Below are 17,922 nucleotides of genomic sequence, written 5' to 3'. Positions count from 1 at the left end.
TTTTTCAGATCTTGTTTTCAAATCTTTCAGATTCTTAGTTACGCTCATAGGTGTTCCGATTTGCTTGTGTTAATGGATGTGGAAAATCAGGTTGTAGATGCAACTGCAATATCACATTATTTTGTACGTACATACTGCAATTTTTCAATCTTTATATAGAATGGAGTTCTTACAGGTCATCAGGTGAAGAATTTCTTCCAGGCAATGTTTGCTTTCATTTGCCACTGATCCATATGAACTTGTGAGCGCTATTCTCGGTGCCAATCAACATAAGATTGTTTACTTCAAATCATATATATCAATCTGATATCTAGCTTTACTGGATGCATTTCTCCCTTTCAGCTCTTTATTGACATAGCCTTTGAAAGTTTGTAGCTCTGCTGTCTTTTAGATACAGTTGTCACTCTGATACTCCCTTGAGTGTGTCTTTTTGTTTTGTTTGGGTTTCAATGCAATCTACAGCTTGTTTGTTTGTTTATTCTTAATGGAAAAGATAATAAAAGCCTATCTTAATTCCTCCAGATACGTACAATGAAGAGCTGAGCCATGTTGCTTGAACATATATGTTCATAAATATTAGAACTAAAGCAGAAACAGTGACTGAAGACAGATAAATAAAACCAACACACCACATTATAAATGTGATCTGTGTGACATTGTTAGAATGTTACTACCACTTTAGTATTTTGCAATAGCATTCTGGATGGAGGAAAATGAGGCTGGTCCGTATCTCCTCTATACCTTTACACTCTACTTTCAGGGTGTCTGCTAGAGTCTCTGAAATCACATGTGATCTCTGGGGATCATAAGAATTAAATTAACCTCCTGAGGCTGACTAATTCCCATCAGTCAGAAAGCTACATGTTATAGCTCTTGGCCAGACAAATCTATTGCAGTGGTCTGTCTTGTCTTTATTTCTGGTCTACACTCTTGTCCTTTTTCTGATTAAAAAAAAGTTATGCCTAAGAGGTGTATTTGTCCAAGTAAAGGAGCTAGCTGAGGTAACTTAAATAATATATTTGAATTTACTATAGAAGAGTTGTTCTTTTTTCTGACATACAGCAGTCATGCTGTGAGATCAGTTAAAACATTATTACTGAAAGTCATTTTTAGAGAGGCAATAAGGACCAAATAACTGTACTTCCATTGAAGAAACTTGAATGCTTGTTTCAGCTGCTGAAACAGTGCATGATGTCATCTCTTTATGTCACTTTGTACATTCATTCTGTTTTGTCTGGTTGATCATGAGCTGTTTGGGGTGGTACTGCTTTCTCAACCTTTCACAGCACTAGGATCTGCCCTAACCTTAGGCCAGCAGTAATTGTTTTACCAAAAAAGGAGAGAAGTTCTTTAAACTCAGCATTCAGTTCTGTGAAATTTAGGTCTTGTTTTCCACAGACAGATGCAACATCTTTACAATACTTTTGGTTTTTTAGAAGACTAACCTTGTTTCAGAAAAGATTTTCCATTTAATTTTTGGTGTAATGCTCTGGGTCACGTCCTTACACCATCCCAATCTACAAAACAAGTGAGTTTCTAAGAAGACATTATTTGTATCTAAAGACACTTTCATATTGAACTACACACAAATTATTATGTATAGAATTGTTCTGTATATTATACTGTTCTATACATTTCTGGTTGGTTGACTCTGGCCAGCAGGTAAACACCACATACTTGCTTGCTCACTCCCTACCCCCAGTGAGACTAGGGAGAGAATAAGAAGAGCAGAAGGGAGAAAACTCAAGTGTTGAGGGAAGGACGGTTTAATGACTGTTTAATAAGTGAAGAAAAGTGGGGGGAAAAAAAACCCAAGGGATATAGACCAATGCCCAGCCAGGCTCTGAGCAGTAGCTACTTGCCAGACCAATCCCCCATCCCCCTCAGATTTTATTGTTGAGGAAGACGTTATATGGTATGAAATGTCCCTTTGGTCAATTCAGGTCATGTGCCCCACGTGTGTTCTCTCCCTACTTCTTGTGTACCTCAGCCTACTCACTGAGCAGGCAGGGTGGGAAACAAAGAAGGCCTTGACGCTGTGCAACCACTGCTCAGCAATGACTAGTGTGTTATTAACACTGTTTTATTCACAAATCCAAAATAATGCACTATAGGAGCTGCTAGAAGACAATTAACTCCATCCCAGCCAGACCCAGAACAACATTATTACCAAAAAAGCACAGTAAAGCTTAAAATTTTCCATAACTAATGTGAACCATGGCTTCTGCCATGAGATCTGCACCAGTGCAAGACTGAAATCTAGCTATACATAGCTACATCAGACTTTGGTTTGTCTTGGGGCCATTAAGTTTTATTATATTACAAACAATAACAACAGAGTGTGTAAATTAACATGGTATTTACAAGAATAATTTTAGGCATTGACTTGGTCATATGGCATTACTTGGGGCCATTGATCAATTTGTGTCAATTCCAGGATCAATTAGTGTCAGAGCTTTTTGGGATGTAAAGACCTTATTAATAGTGTGTTGTCAGGGTCTGTGTATCACCACATTCTTTGAGTGTTTAATTAAATGCGATCTTCTAAATGAAAGAAGACCTTTGTCTTTATACATCTCAAACTGGCAAAAGATACAGTTCTAAAAAATGTTTGCGTGCTGAGACCAAAATTGAAAGCTATTATCTTAAGAATGAATATTTTGTGTTGTGAAAATAAAGTAAAAAGGCTTATAAGGGAGATATTTTAGAACTATATGCAACCCAGTAGATGTAATATATACTATATAACTATATGGAGTTGGTAGATAATGCAACAATTGCTACTGATTAAAAAGAGCTGGATACTTTAAGCTCATGTTGTTAGAATTTTAAGCTTTTTTTTTTTCTAGTTAGACCAGTAGCAATTGCAGTGGTCTGACAAGATGTGTTGTAGATTTTTTTCAGGAATTAATCAGGGATTCCTATTCTAGTTGACTGGTAGCAGCTAAGTGTGTCCCACAGGAATAACTCTGACAGTAACATCTAAGTTGGGAAAATGGCTTTACTAACAAAATATCCCCTAGATTTGACACCAAAGGAAAAACAAAGAGAAAAGATCAAATCCTAGTGTTACTACTACTAATAAAGGCATTGTTATCATACATCAATATAGTACTGAAGTCATATTCTGCATTGATTTCATTGCGGGCAGTTTGTATCACCTATATATGCTTCTAAGTTTAAAAACAAGCAATTCTGAAATACACAGTGGGAAATGTTTTAGTTTAAAATCCTACATTTAGCTCCAGAATGCATTGGATCAATTTCTTAATCAAAACACGATGTTATACTGGCTTCAGTACACTCGCCAACAAAACCTGTGCTGGTTAACATTTAGGTTTGTCATTTTCAGTTTGAAATGGGTCTTCGTAACTCAGTTAAAGACCTGTGTGGCTTTGACATTGAACATCTTTGTAGTAAAGCATGAACTGACATATAAATGAAATCACTAATAAGTAAACAATTAACAATGTTAATATATTAGTATATGATGGGTGAGGATATATCAACAGGAAAAGCAACTTAAAATCATAAGCTGTCATTTTTTAAGGCACCTATCCAGTGAAAAATGTATATCAAAACATTATTATTACAACTTAAGTTGAAGAAGGCAGATTCAAAAATGGCTGGTCTCTGAGAGTCCGAATTGAAACTCTTTAAAGTAGCCTTATTTTTCATATATGGTGTGTATTTCACATATGCTTTACTGTATTAGAACTCTTCAGGGAAAAAAAAAAATTGAAGTACGAGTCCTCTATATGTGTGATCTACTGTGATTATATATAACGCGTATGTTTGTATATCAAAACCTATTAGCTGTAATTTTCTCTTTCCTTGATTTTTGTTTAAACTTCCTCTTTTTTCTTTTTTTTTAAATGCTGCTGTAGATTCTTCAGGTTTTTTCTGGTACCTTTCTTGCCGGAACTCTGAACTAAAAGACAAGCACAGTGGAGTTGCAGTTTCTGGGTTCCACTGTTGCTATTACTATCAGCTTGTTCATTATCATGAACCGCTTTTGGAGTTTGGATACACCAAGAAAATTTATCTAATAATGTCGTAAGACCATTGTCTGTCAATGTTTGTATGTTGTCTGAGATGTTCAAGTGAATGTTTAACTTTGTTTATTATCCAGCTTTTTGTTTGTCTGTGCTTGGCTGTTTATCATTATTTGTAGTCTTTCCATGTGTATTTGCAGTTAATTTCCTTGATATTTTACTCCATTAATTTACATTTCCTCTTTGCACCATTATGCAAATGTGCATCTTCTAGCTTGATTACCTCTATCTGAGAGAGATCTCCTTACTTTTAAATTTGGGAAGCTGGTTCAGTTTGACTGAAGAAGTATAGTTGAGCTTATTTTGCCATTGTCAAATATGTCTCCTACATGTTACAGGGGCAAATTTACCGTTGTACCATTTTAAATGCTACCAAAACATGTTGTAATTTATCTGTAATTTTTTTTCATAGTGTGTACTTTTGTATTTGAGGCTCTCTCCTCTCTTAATCTGTTTTCTTCTGTGAGCTTGGTCCAAATTTCTGTACCTCCCTGCCTATAATATTTCAGGTTTCTTCATTCGCGTCTGCTCTGTATTTGCAGACAAGATATTTTGTTGGAAGTACTGTGGATGGAGGGATCTACACTTGAATCGGAAAATGGGACAAATTTCACTGTACCTCCTCTCCTCAAATTAGTGGTAGGGTAATCTTGTTTTTAATAATTCCATTTTAGCTAAATACAGAAAAATGTTAAATGAGGTGGTAGAAAAGTAAACAAATCTTGACATTGGATGAATCTATTGTACTTTCTTTGAAATATGTTGACAAATGCTCTCTAATGACTGTATTTTGAATACACTAGAGGCTGTAGAGTACTTTACCCCAAAATGCCAATAAACAGGCTTTATAATTCTGAAGTCAGTTTCTTTGAGATTAAGACATTCTGCAGAAAGAGAATTTTCAGGAGTTTATCAGCTACTGGTGGGTGAGTTTAATAAGATGAGACCCACATACGATGATCAAAAGAAAACCTTATTCTCTCATTTTAAACTCAGCCAAGATGTCTGTTGACAATCACAGTTCTGCTTCAGTCATGGAAGTCAAATATGCTAGGAGGCTTTTCTGACAATGAATTACTGCTCTTGTCTCTCAGCCAACAATTTTTAAATAAAACTGCCTTGCTCTGCATTTGACAAAATGCTTTTGTCATAGTTGCATAAATATTAAAACAAAATAACTTCAGTTATACAACCAATGATTTATACTAATGCTTAGTGTTATTTCACTGAACCAGAGAACTTTATGAATAGGAGAGGTAGGAACTTGAACCACCTTCCACAGTTGAACATGAGCCAAACTGCACAACAAAGGTGTTTGGTCCAAGTTGGTATTATTAAAGTTGCTATTATTCAAGCTCAGTACTTGCATGGTGCTGGGGAAGAAAAACTAAAATTAGGTTTGTATTCCATTCAGCTTTCATTCAGGTCAACAAAGTCTTTTAAAGCAGGATGTTTCATATCAGTTCTTTATTCTAGGTTTTTATAAACAAAGGAGAGTAGCCTCACCCCTGCTGGGTTTCTTCTTCCTGTTAAGTGCCAGTACAATTTTTTATCTAGTGATCTTGCTATTTTTTACTTTTCCTAAGCTCTTACATCAGCTTTAATAACTCCCGGTAATCCCTTTTTTCCACTCCAGATAATGGTTCTCCTTTCCTATCGTTTAAGCCTTGCGTTTTTTTAATACTATTCTTCTGTCTTTCTGGATTTTTTTTTAGGCCACAAGAATCTTTCTGTCTTAGCAGTGTGTACCACATTTCAGAAATGGTCATAGAAAAATTGTCATTTATTATGATTGTTTTTATTAGTCGCTAGTAATAGCAGTAATGATAATAAAGGCAGTTTGATTATCCAGCATTAGCAGCATCAGACATCCTATCAAGCTCTAGTTCTTGCTTAAAACTAACTAAAAGTCTTCAGCAGAAATGGGATGTAAAACCGAGGCTTCTCTTGGCACCCCTGCTTCAGACCTTGTCAAAACCAAGGTTAAAAGAACATTTGCAGTGGTTCTGGTCTGGCACCTGATCTTCCTCCCACCGCCTGAGCTGGTATCTGTTTAAAACACCTACTGTCTGCTAAGAGCACCCTTGGAAAGAGACTGCCTGTCCTGGCTAGGTCTTCTGTATGGGCCAGCTGCATAGAGAATACAGCCCTTCCTATCCAAGCCCTGAATAATAATATAGTGGACTTGCGTGGTCCAAGGGTATGCTGCTTATCAACAATGGATAACCACTACTGGGATGATTTCAACTGTAGAAATTATATTGGGAAGAATCGGTAGCCGGGAGAGTTTTGAATTACCCTGTCTTGATGGAAACCAAAATTTCAGGTTTTCAGTAAAGAGGTATACTGGTGTTTCTTCATGCAGTGAGGTATGAATAAGCTTTAAAAAGATCTGTTTAACCACAGGAAAGCCTGATACTTCTGTTGTAATTTCAACAACATTGCCGGTAGACTGGATCAGGAGAGGATTTTTAATTGATTCTATGAAAGCTGCTTTGGCTTACTACTTACGGCATTTTGGATATAGTCATTTTGCTAACAAAAAATTACACCTATATTCAAGAACATTTTCTGTTTTAATGTATTAATTCATATTTTGTGTTCTAAATACCTTGTTATTTAATATTACAGCATGTATCCTATTGAACCAGTAACACTGAATGAAGATAACTCCCATCTAGAGGAGCTTGGTCTAAATGATACTGTTTTTTTCCATAGTGTTTCCAGTTTAAGAAAAATTGCAATAGAGTGTTTTTTGCTTGCATCTTCTAGGCTCTAACCAGAGAGTTACAGCACAACGTACAAGAGCTGAGGACAAAAATCAAACAGGCAAAAAAAATGAGAGAAGTGAGAGTGTGCAAAAAGGGTCTTTCCCAAGAATCTTTTCAGTTGGCAGCTTCTATTCTTAATGTTTCAGCAACTGATCTTGAGGAGATATTAGAAGTAGAAGACGATGAGGTAAGTTATTTTAAGGACTCTTCAGTAAAAAGGGGCTAGATCAGAAGATGCTGTATATTTCCTGGCGTGAAGAAAAGGATTACTAGGTAAAGTCTGAAATTTCATTGTGCAGCATCCAGCACAAAAAGAACAGAACAGCCACATTTAAATAAACAGGTCAGGCTAGAGACTCACAAGGTGGCAAGACTTTGGGCATGGACAAATAAAATATAAATATACTATTTGGACCATGTAGATGTAGAGACATCGTTTGACAATCCTTGGTAGTTTCCTTTTTCATGAGACTGTTTGGCAGGCTTATACATTTTAAATAGATGTCTGCATTAATAAAAACAAAATTAGAATGTGTCTTGCTGTGCCAGATTGAATCTGTTGATGTTTCCTTTCTTGAATTCTGATACCTGTTAAAGGTACTTCTAGTAGACAGATGATTTCTGAGGGAATCCATTGCCTTTTTTTGTGGATTCTATCATACGTTTTACTATGAAATATTTGATAATGTTTCATCAAATCACCCGCTATTAAATAGACACAGTAATAGGATTTCTTATCCAGATTTATTTAGGCCTGATCAAGTAATACATGATAAAGCCTATACATTTACTTTAATAAGAGTGTCTAGGAGTTGACCATTATTGGGCTGTAACAGTACTCTGGTGATGACTTAGGCTTACCCTTATTGAAGCTTTATATTACAGAACTCAAAAAGGAGAGTTTTCATGTTGGTTAAATAAGGTACATTTTATGTGTATGCACTGATACGGATTGCATTCATGAATACAAATAAAATGGGCTGATCCCTGTTTACTAACATTTATACAACCCTGTAAAGTGATTCACTTTGACAGAATTGTTCCATGCTTACCTCATTTTTGAAGTAACTTCTTTTTACTCAACCGTACATCCTATATCTTTTGTTGTAATCACTGTTGTGAATATATGTGTAAAACACACAAATATACTTACCTATAAATAGAAAACAAATTTAAAATACAGGTGATGAATTTACACTACAAAAGTTTTAGATACATATTCCATTTATCAGTGTGTAGACTCAGCAACCTTTGCACTGAACTCATAAAATTTGCACATAGATCACACGTATGCCTGTATATTCATGTGAAATGAACATGCCATGCACTTTTCTAGGGACGTGCACAGACAAGGATAGGTTTATAAATTTAACAGATCCCTCATACTTGATGGACAGGCTTCAGGTAACTAGTTTTGCAAGCATAGTTCTCACTTCCACATGCTGTTTATTTAATGTATATCCAGTTACACATTTCCTTTATTGTTCACTATGTTCTTTTCAGGTGATGTCAAAATATTGTGTCTATGTTATATTTTTCTGTTTTTAGGAGACAGCAAAAACAAAAATGGAATTTGAAAAAGATAAAGAATGGCTGCAGTATATACAGAAACTTCTTGAAGCACAGGTGCTAAATGTATATCTTCTCCTGATGAATGATAACTTTCTACTCTGAGTAGCTAAGAGTTTTTAGGTTGCAATTAATTCATTGCATGTGTAATTATGTTGCTATTGATGGTCCCAAACTATATTGTGATAAGCCAACGTAAAATCCTTGTTTTGTAGCATTTCCTATTTATTTCTTTTAAAATAAGAGTCACTGGATAAAATGGAAGAGATGTTAACGAAGTATTCATGATAGCTAACTTAACAGCTGAAACCAGTGAAACAAAGCTGGAGAAAACCAGTGCAGATCTTGGAAAATGTGTTAATTGAATTATTGAAACAGTGTGTAATGCTTGCTAGAGTGAATAGGATCCATTCTCTCATACCTCTTAGGAAAAAGAGATTTTTTATTATGTGCCTTTAAAGTTAGTAGTTGATATGGACACCTGAGGAGTTCATGGGTTTCAGTGACCTTTTACTGTGGACCTGTTTCCAGTCAATTCATGTTTTCCTTATAGCCAGACAGCTGTTTATTATCGTGTCTTCCCGCATTCTGTACAATATTTTCTACTGAGACCTCGAGCAGCTTGTTAGTGGGAAGTAAATATTGATTTGGCATCCTGTCAATGCAGAAAGAATGAAAAAATTTCCACCAGAGGCCCCTCAAACATTTTCCTATCGACATTTTCTGGGCAGAGAGGAAAGCTGCATAGAGGATGACAAGGCTGAGACTAGCAGAAATCCCTGAGGGGTCCATTGAGACTGCCGCTGTGACCTGTGTGATACTTTTTCTTCTCTTTCAAGTCTTTTTTTTAATACACACAGAGTCTGCTGGGATGCTCCCCTCTTGTAAGTGATCAAGGGCAGTTTATTGGCAGGTGAGAGCCCTGCTTTTCTAGCCGTAGTCAGCTTTTGTTTGGACATCACTGACAACACACACCGACTCTTGAAACTTTTCTGTTATATTTTAGTTGTCTCTTTTATTCACATGATGTGTAGCTGAGGTCTGAAAAGAAATAAAATTTTATTTATAAATCCAATATTCCTAATGCATATTCACTTGCATGGGTCCATTAGCGATGTAGTTAATTTCAGTTAAGAATGCGAATGATATATGAATATATTTTGAAAGCCATTTCAAAGGAACAATCACATTCAGATTTATGTATTTTATCATTAATAGCTTTTGTGTCTAGATTGTGTCCTATGACCAGATTTTCAAGAAATGACAGTGTTTCCTCTTTCATTATCAAAACTTACTACCATTAAGACTGCTTAATTGCTGCAGTGGAAGAGATGGAAATATCAGTTTGCTTTTACTGGCTTTGTTGGAAATCCTGCATTTTAATTTAATATTTAAATTCCTGTTACATGGAATTCAGCAGTAAAAGCACAAATATATCTATTCACTAAATTGCCTTAATTTTAAGAATTCTTTTAAAATTATCAATTTCAAGATTCTGTCCATATTATGGACTCCAAAACAGGAATCAGATAGAATAAGACAAAGAATTCTTATTCTATTTTTTGTTATCATTCTTTGGCAGATCATGAAAAAATCCTAAGAAGAATTTTATTACTTCCCTTCATCTGATATCGACAGCCAACAAAAACCAGGGCACGGACAGTGAGGGGGTTGTTGGCTATGTAACCAGCTATATTAGGATTGGAAATGTTAGCTACTGATAGAGGAGCTCATTGCTCTTAGCTGTATCAGTTTGTGCACAAGTTAATAGTGGTTTTTGCTCCATCTTGTGGGGTTCCTCAGGAGGAGCTCTGAGGGTAAAAGCAATTCTTGGCAAGCCGATCGTCTTTAGAATTGCAGGATTAGTGCTTTTCGGGAGCAGCCAGCTCTGCTTTTCATTTCTGTCCATGCTAAGTCACATGGATGGAAGTTGCTAGGATTTCTTGGTCTTTATTTGGGAGCAGCTCACGGAAGACCTCTGTGCCCTTTAAAATGTTTAACTCATAACTTGCAGAGAGTTTGGTTGTGGTTTCCTTTAGTAGACATTGGCAATATTTCTGATCAGAAAACTAAAGCTGATGGTGAAATGAAAGCTTTCTGTCAGGACTTTGCTCGTAACAGACTGCTCACTTAGTGTTACAGGTTGGCAAACTGCACCGGTTTGCATCTTTGTTCAAGATGCAGGCTTGCCCTTTTCTGTTATTCTGAGAAAATGTTCACTTGAAAATTGCATCAGATCACTTAATATTGCAGTTTGATATAGTGTCTTTTTGTGCCATTGAGCCAGAACTTTGGAACATAATTGCCTAGCAGTATTGATTTAATTGCCTAGGTTTATTTGTGGACTCCTAATTATTGACTGGAGGTAAATTTAATGGAGAAACCTTTATGAACACTGGGAAACTGCTGTTGTTGCTGTTATACATAATGAACTGCATCATATCCCTTTAGATCATTCTTCAAGCTAATTTTATTCCGCTGTGACAGTACGATAACATTTAAAATGTCATAGACATTTTATTTTTATTACTGACATACGCCATTTTACTGCTGCATTAGAATTTGGGAGGGGGACACTGAGGGAAGCACTAGTTGCTTTTTACTGTCATTTTATAGATTCCCCTAAAGTGTAATGATAAAGGATAGCACACCTCTGTTTTACACTTCATCTGTACCTTTATTTTCTGTACTCTTACGACTTGAAAAAGTTTAATTTCTGTCAGCTTTACAAGAATGTTAATATTTCAGTGATAAATATTTTCACATTCCTGAGGCTTACAGACCCCAGTCAGAGTTTGTGTCTTTATTTTATCACCACTATAGAAACACATGTGGAGAAATTATACCACTGCTAAGAAGCTTACAATTTGATGTAAATAAGAATCATATAATCAAAAAGTACAGTCCTGCTCTGAATTCTACAGAACTGGTAAAAATCACTTATTGCCTCAACCGAGATCTTGAACGGCCAACAAGTGTTTTTTCAGTTGCCTTTTTGTACTTATACATTAACACCCAATGACTAGAATGTTCTCACTGAGGTTTAAAAATGAAACATCTTAAAAACTGCCATTAGGGTAAAAAGTAAAAGGTTCTCTTGCCTGGGAAGAATTTGTATGTGGACAGGCTTTACAGGAGCACATGCAGATATCTGCTACCTGCATAGGGGTATCTGAGCCATGTATAGAGACATCAAACTGATTATGCATATAGTGATTGGGCATGAGAGACTGAAGCTAGGACCATTGAGTTTTTAGTGGTTCATGGTATTTGGGAGAGGAGGGAACATTATCTCAATATGTATGTGTGTTTACAGCTTTCATGGCAAGTGATGAGGCTTCTGCCTACTTTCTCCCTCACATCTGGGTGTGCATGTCTTATTATTTGAACCTGGTACAGTATAGTATCACTCTCTTTTCATAATCATAAAAAAACCCAAAACAGCAACCTTCTCTAGCTCTTTCCCATCACAGGGAACTAATATAGCTAAATCAAGAGGATGACTTCTTTTCACGTAGCTTAGACAAGATTTCTTGCACCACCCAAGGCTTTCATTCCTTGTGACTGATTGTAAGGAACAGCATCTCTGAACAATCTGTTAATAATTCTGTATATGAGTACAGCATGTTAGTCCAATCCAGATTACTGCCTGAAGTCTCCAAGAACTACCTTAATAAAATAATCTGCCTAACTCTTCCAAGCATTGAACCAAATTAGAGCATTGACTTAGCATGTCCCTTATCAGATATACAGCAGCACTTGCCTTCCACTTCTCATCTACTCCTTGGGATATCATATCTCACATAAACAAAGCTGCCTAATAAAATCTTTCTGCTCACGACCTCATTTTGAATCTTCAAATCATATTCCAAGGCAGAAAGCTTCTGGAAAAACTCCCTCTTCTCTGATCCGCGGGTGCTCTGTAGGTATGTGTATATAACCCATCTCTAGAACAGGATTTGGACAGCATATTCATTCTTTATCAGTAGAGATTTTCCCCAGCCCCATTTTAGGATTTGCACTGGCTTCTAAATATAGATTTCCTCTGGTGTAATCTGGGAATGAACTAGCTGCCATGGTTGTTTCCCAAGTTATTGGGTTGGAAGTCACCTGCTTTGCTTTCATTAGTCTCTCTCCTACCTGTGTCTGTCTTCTCCTTCTCTTTGAACACGTCTCTGCTCCTTGCCTGTCCTCTGCTCACTTGCACATATATGTATTTACCCATGCACAAACACACCTGCACACACTCACCACTGCCACCATCACCAGGTGTTTCAAGTACCTGCACCTTAAAAAGCAGCACCAGTGAAGCCTGATCCATGTCCCGGGCACCATTAACTTTGATAATCAGATCATCAGAAAGTATGGTTTTCTTGTCATTACGTGAATAAGAGCTCCGTCCTGTGCAGTGACAATCCATTACGGTATAAATCTATCTTTTGTCTCATGCACACAAAACAAAGCCACATTACATCGCTTGTCCTGGACTGAAAACAAGGAGAGATTGGCTTGATTACTCAGGATAAGAATACAGACAGGCACATATATATTAATATAATCATGTATATACAGCCATCACAAAGCAGAATGGACAAAGAACAATAGTGAAGTATTTATCTGATTTTTTTTTGGTAAACTTTGACTTTTAGTTTATAGTGAAATTAGGAGGTTTTGGTCATTATAATCTGAGTTTCTTTAGTTTTATTTCAGGTTATACTTTGTGATTTATTTAATTCAATTTGAGGCAGCTCTGCAGTGTGTTTGGATAGTTTTGTTTGCCAAATGTATTGTACTGATGATCCATATGGGGAGATTTAAAATAGGTGTAACCATTAATTCATATATTCCAGAAATTTAATACCTTTATTTTCATGTTAACACATTTTCGACTTTCTGAAGCAGAAGCCAAGTAAGATTGAACTCTGTGAATGGAGATGCTATGTCTCATTAGGATAACAACATTGCCTTGCATTCATTATGAGTCTTTTCACTGGCAGATCAGTGTATATTTATGCACTTGTGCTGGAGTGAGACTCAGTCGTGTCATGTAAGGTCAATAAATATTACTAGTTTATTATTTACAGAAGAGATCTCCAAAAGATGAATACTCAAGGTCAGAATAAATAGGTGAGAGAAATAGAAATAACTATCAACATTCCTGACTCTTTAGGATCTTTCAAATAAGCCACTTAATTACCTTACAGTCATCCATACACCAAGGTGTCTGTCTGATAAGTTGTGTAAGAAATACGGCTTTTCATTCATATGACTTTCTAGTATCAGAGAAGAAATCCATAATACTGGTAATGATAAATAAATTAAAAAAATCTTTAAATCCACATGTAGTTTGCACTTTTAAATGTTCTGAATTTATATAAATTAATTAAATACTACTTCTCTTAAAGCCTACCATAATGTATTGATTTATGATCGCTATCGTTAATGCTTAGTGTTCAGATAAATTGGTTGTGGCACAGATAACTGGAAAACATTTGAAAGAGGTATCATTCTACATTAAAATATATAATTATCAGTGATATAAACATGCTTTCACTCCTTAGGTGTGCACTTAGCACTCACAGAACTCCCAAAGCCTTCCCCAAGCATATGGCAGGTTTGGAAGCTGGGATGAATACTTAGGAGCAGAGACATCTTCAACGGTTGTGAAGTTCTGGGGAGAAATGTAGAGGGAATCTTCCCAGGACAGTTACAGAGCCATCATTAAAAGTAAATCTGACAGGCTTCTATTAAAGGTGAAGGCTGTAGAGATCATCCAGTTCTGGGTGTCTGTATGGAAAAAAATACAGATAAAAACATACAGCACTTTCTCTGAAACCAACAAATGCTGAAAGAATGACATAATGTTCAACTTTCAAATGCTCTTGATTTAAATGGATGATTTAAATGGAAAGAGTTCTTGAAAGATCACTTTGCTATGACATGGAAGGTACAGAGAGTACTGAGCAGCAAGTAAAATATAGCTAGAACGATATGAGCCAGAGACATCAATAAGAAACCGTTCCTCTCGGGCACAACATTAAGGAGGTGAAATGGATCAGAAATGAATGCAGTCAAGCTAGGCAAGAAGAATTAGAGACTTTGAGGTAATGGTGTAGCATTCTTGTAAAAAACATATTTAGGCAAGGAGGGAGAGCAATTAAGGTGAACAGGATGCTGGGGTCAGTGTTTTTAAAGCACAGTAGCAAGTGTCACAGAATTTCAGATAAGATTATGTCTTACATTACTCTGAATAGATTTGTGCCCAGTGAATTGGATCCCTCTATTCCCCAGAAAGTCATCACAATAGCATACAGGAGAAAGCTGACAGGTGTAGATGACTACTAGAAAATTCTTACCATAAACAAAAGTTACTTATGACAGATGGAGACATGTCTGGCCAGCAAGTACCAGCCCTTCAAAACCCTCTTTCCTGTAGAAAAGTGAAATTATGCATATTATCGCCCTTTCTCTGTAACTGCAAAGTGACTGTTGAGCAACATGTAGGATTGCCATTACAGCCACTTAATGATAGATGCTTGCTATTAACAAGATTTTCCTTGCGACAATTTCAGGTATTGTTTTCTGACTTGTTAGGAATTATACATATCAGTATATAGATTCATATCTGTATCTCAGTTCACACATTACACCAGCATTTGTATTTGATGTATTTTTATGTCTGGGGTTTTTTATTTGGTTGGTTTGTGTATTTTGTTTCCTATACTAGGAAACAGGAAGTACTCTATCTGGTATGAGTATCATACAGTTTTGTCTTTAAGATGGAATAGAGAAGTGAAAAAATAAAATCAGAGCAGCAATACTTGAGTGTAGAACTAGAGAGTAGTTCTAGATGCAGAAGCATTGCCTTGAACCACAGTTGTGAAAAGCAGAGGAAGCTGATGATTGGCCTGCTCAACCAGTATTTTATCTAATTTATTTCTGGTGGCCTTATTAAGGTAGAATTATCTCTCCTTCTGTTATGAGCATCAGCTGTTACTTTTGGTGTGGGACTGACCCCTCGATCACCACTGGTCCCACCAGGAGTTCAAGAAAAGCTGACAGAGCTCTGTGAAGCTGACAGAGACTTTCCAAAGGTGAACGAAAACTGTTCTGCTCTCCTCTGGTGCAGCACCAGCCACTCTCTGGGTGGAGCTGCAACAACTAGTGTTTTGTACAACCTCCAAAAGTACTTCCCAGCATACACTGCACTGATGCACAAAGACTGTGAAACAAAACCTCTTTAAGCGTTAAAGCAATGACACTGAAAAATATGCCAAATCTCTTTCTTTGAAGATACTGGTTGTGCAAATACATCTTTTATATTGGAGGAGATACAAAAGGGATTTTCACTTTTCTCTCTAAATATGTAAATGCAATTTTTTGGTATCATGTGTTAGAGGAGCAGGCATTTGTGTCATATCCCAATCAATGCAATCGGAGCTTGTAGGGTCTTGGGTTTTGTTTTGCTTTGGGTTTTTTCACTTGAAAGTTTTGGTATGTGGGTCTACAGCAGTTGCCACAGCATTGAGAGCTGTACTGGTAGTTCTGTCTCATCCTCCTGAGAGTAGTGGACTTACACTACCATTTGTGGATGCCCTAGAGATGACTGTAACCTCTTATTGATCAGCTGATTGAAGATAAATGACAGAGATGCTGGTACTGCAGTTTACATCATTAACATGGTCAGTAAAGCATGAATTGCTCAATAAGGCGTTTATCTTTTTTCATTTTACTCTGTTCTTTTATCATTTTTATGATAGCAAATTTTCAGACACCAACCAGGCAGGTGAACTTTAAAGATCAGATGTGTGCATGTGTGGTAGTTGTCAGAACTAATTGAAATCTAATGGTTTAAAGGTACTTAATAAATGTTTTTCACATGAAGAAAATAAAGTTCAATGATCATTATTCTTGCTATGTTTCTTTTTCAGTTTCCTTTTGCCTCATACTTAATGGATGCCATACTGGAAAAATTAAACGAGAAGAAGAAACTGGTAGAAGAGTACGGTTCTCTCATGAAACACACTACATGATATTGCTAAGACCTATCTTTGCAAAGTGTGACTAAAATATGTGTGCGGTTTCCTCATGTCTCTCCTTTTCAGATAAAGAACTGTCAATATGCATGTTCAATACATAGTAGAAACTGTGAACTAATTAATTGTTGAACAAGAGAAATTAATTCTGCTCCTATTTAGGAAGGAGTGTGGTGTTTGATTCCTAACGACAAAAATTGCTGCAAATCAATGCAAAGTTAAAAATTATTTTCCTGTAAATGCATTAGCAGTGAAGAGCAGTGCAGGTTTTGTAGAGAGAGTATGTTCTTGATATGACCAATACGTATCTGTACAATTCAGACAGTACAAAAAGCCGCTAAGTAGCTCTTGGTTGTACTAGTCAGAACAGTAGAAGTAGGATTTACAAAGGAACTAGGAATATTATTGGTATTTTGAATACCTAATTTCTTTTAGTTTTTTTGTAAACCCCAGCTTTATGATCTATGCTACATAAAATGATATGCTTTCTTTATGTGGGAAAAAATAAGAAAATTAATAAATATAGAAAAAAATATTCAATGTAGAGTAATACTCCTAGGAAAATCTGTCTTTTCTTCTGAGTTGGATTTTATTATGTATAATGTATTTAATTGTATTTTAATAATTCAATACAATAATTTATTTCCAGTGTGGGTTTTTTTTCACTAGTAGTTCCAGTTCTTTCTCAGCTAACACCAAGCTGCAAGCCTTCACTTTCCTTTGGAAAATGGTATAGAGTTTTAGTCAGTTGTTTCCACCAAGGTTTCTCTGTCAGTACTGAAAATAATAGCTGCTGCTTCACATCTTTTATCTTAAGATTTTTTATTACTCTGGACCAACCCACTTGAAAAAACAGAAGACCCTGGTCTCTGAATTCATGTGGTAATAACATTTAGCTCTCATATATGGCTTTTCATCTATGGATTTCAAGTTGTTTTATGACAGATATCATTGATAATGATATTATGATTATGACATTATTCATATTGGGTGGGGAATCAGGAGCAAGATCTACTTGGCCTAAGATCACTCAACAGAAGCATGAAACAGAAAAGTTTTCTGCATGTGCTTTTATTAGGACATCACCGTGCTTCTTTTAATTTATGGAGTTCACTACTTGGTGTCTTTAAGAAAAGGATGAAGAAGGGAAGACATCACTAAACTTCTGCTCAGTTACACCTGCTGACAACAGGGGCTTGAGAGAATTTTTATTTGAATTACTGAAAAACATGCAAACATATCCCACCTTCACCTGTAAATTAAGACCTGGAACTAGACCTATATAAAAAGAGAAACACATCTTTAGGAATGGTTGACCACCACCTTTTCCAAAGCAAGAAATAAGCAACATCATATGAAACTATCAGGTGACATATTCAAAGCAAGCAAAAGGAAGCCGCTCACATGCAAAGTGAATTGAGCTGTGGAACTATTTGCCTCAGGGTTTTACTGAAGCTAAAAATTTACATGGGCTGCAATGGCAAGAAAATT

General features: G+C 36.1%; 1 protein-coding gene across 1 annotated transcript in view; it reads left to right on the top strand.

Moving 5' to 3' along the window:
* LOC104624709 (centlein-like) overlaps positions 1-16,428 on the top strand; it is a gene marked incomplete at its 5' end in the record, with an annotated part of 68,590 nt that extends 52,162 nt beyond the window's left edge. Inside the window, 3 exons of the mRNA XM_010292149.1 lie at positions 6,828-7,013; positions 8,375-8,452; positions 16,327-16,428. Of these exons, the coding sequence (XP_010290451.1) occupies positions 6,828-7,013; positions 8,375-8,452; positions 16,327-16,428 (366 nt within the window). The remainder of the gene's footprint in view (positions 1-6,827; positions 7,014-8,374; positions 8,453-16,326) is intronic.
* Between the last annotated feature and the right edge of the window lie 1,494 nt (positions 16,429-17,922).

Source organism: Phaethon lepturus, unplaced genomic scaffold, assembly GCF_000687285.1.
Source record: "Phaethon lepturus isolate BGI_N335 unplaced genomic scaffold, ASM68728v1 scaffold5398, whole genome shotgun sequence".
In the NCBI taxonomy this organism is placed as follows: Eukaryota; Metazoa; Chordata; class Aves; order Phaethontiformes; family Phaethontidae; genus Phaethon; species Phaethon lepturus.
The sequence above is the reverse complement of the archived record's forward strand: the minus strand, read 5'-3'. Positions and strand labels throughout refer to the sequence as shown.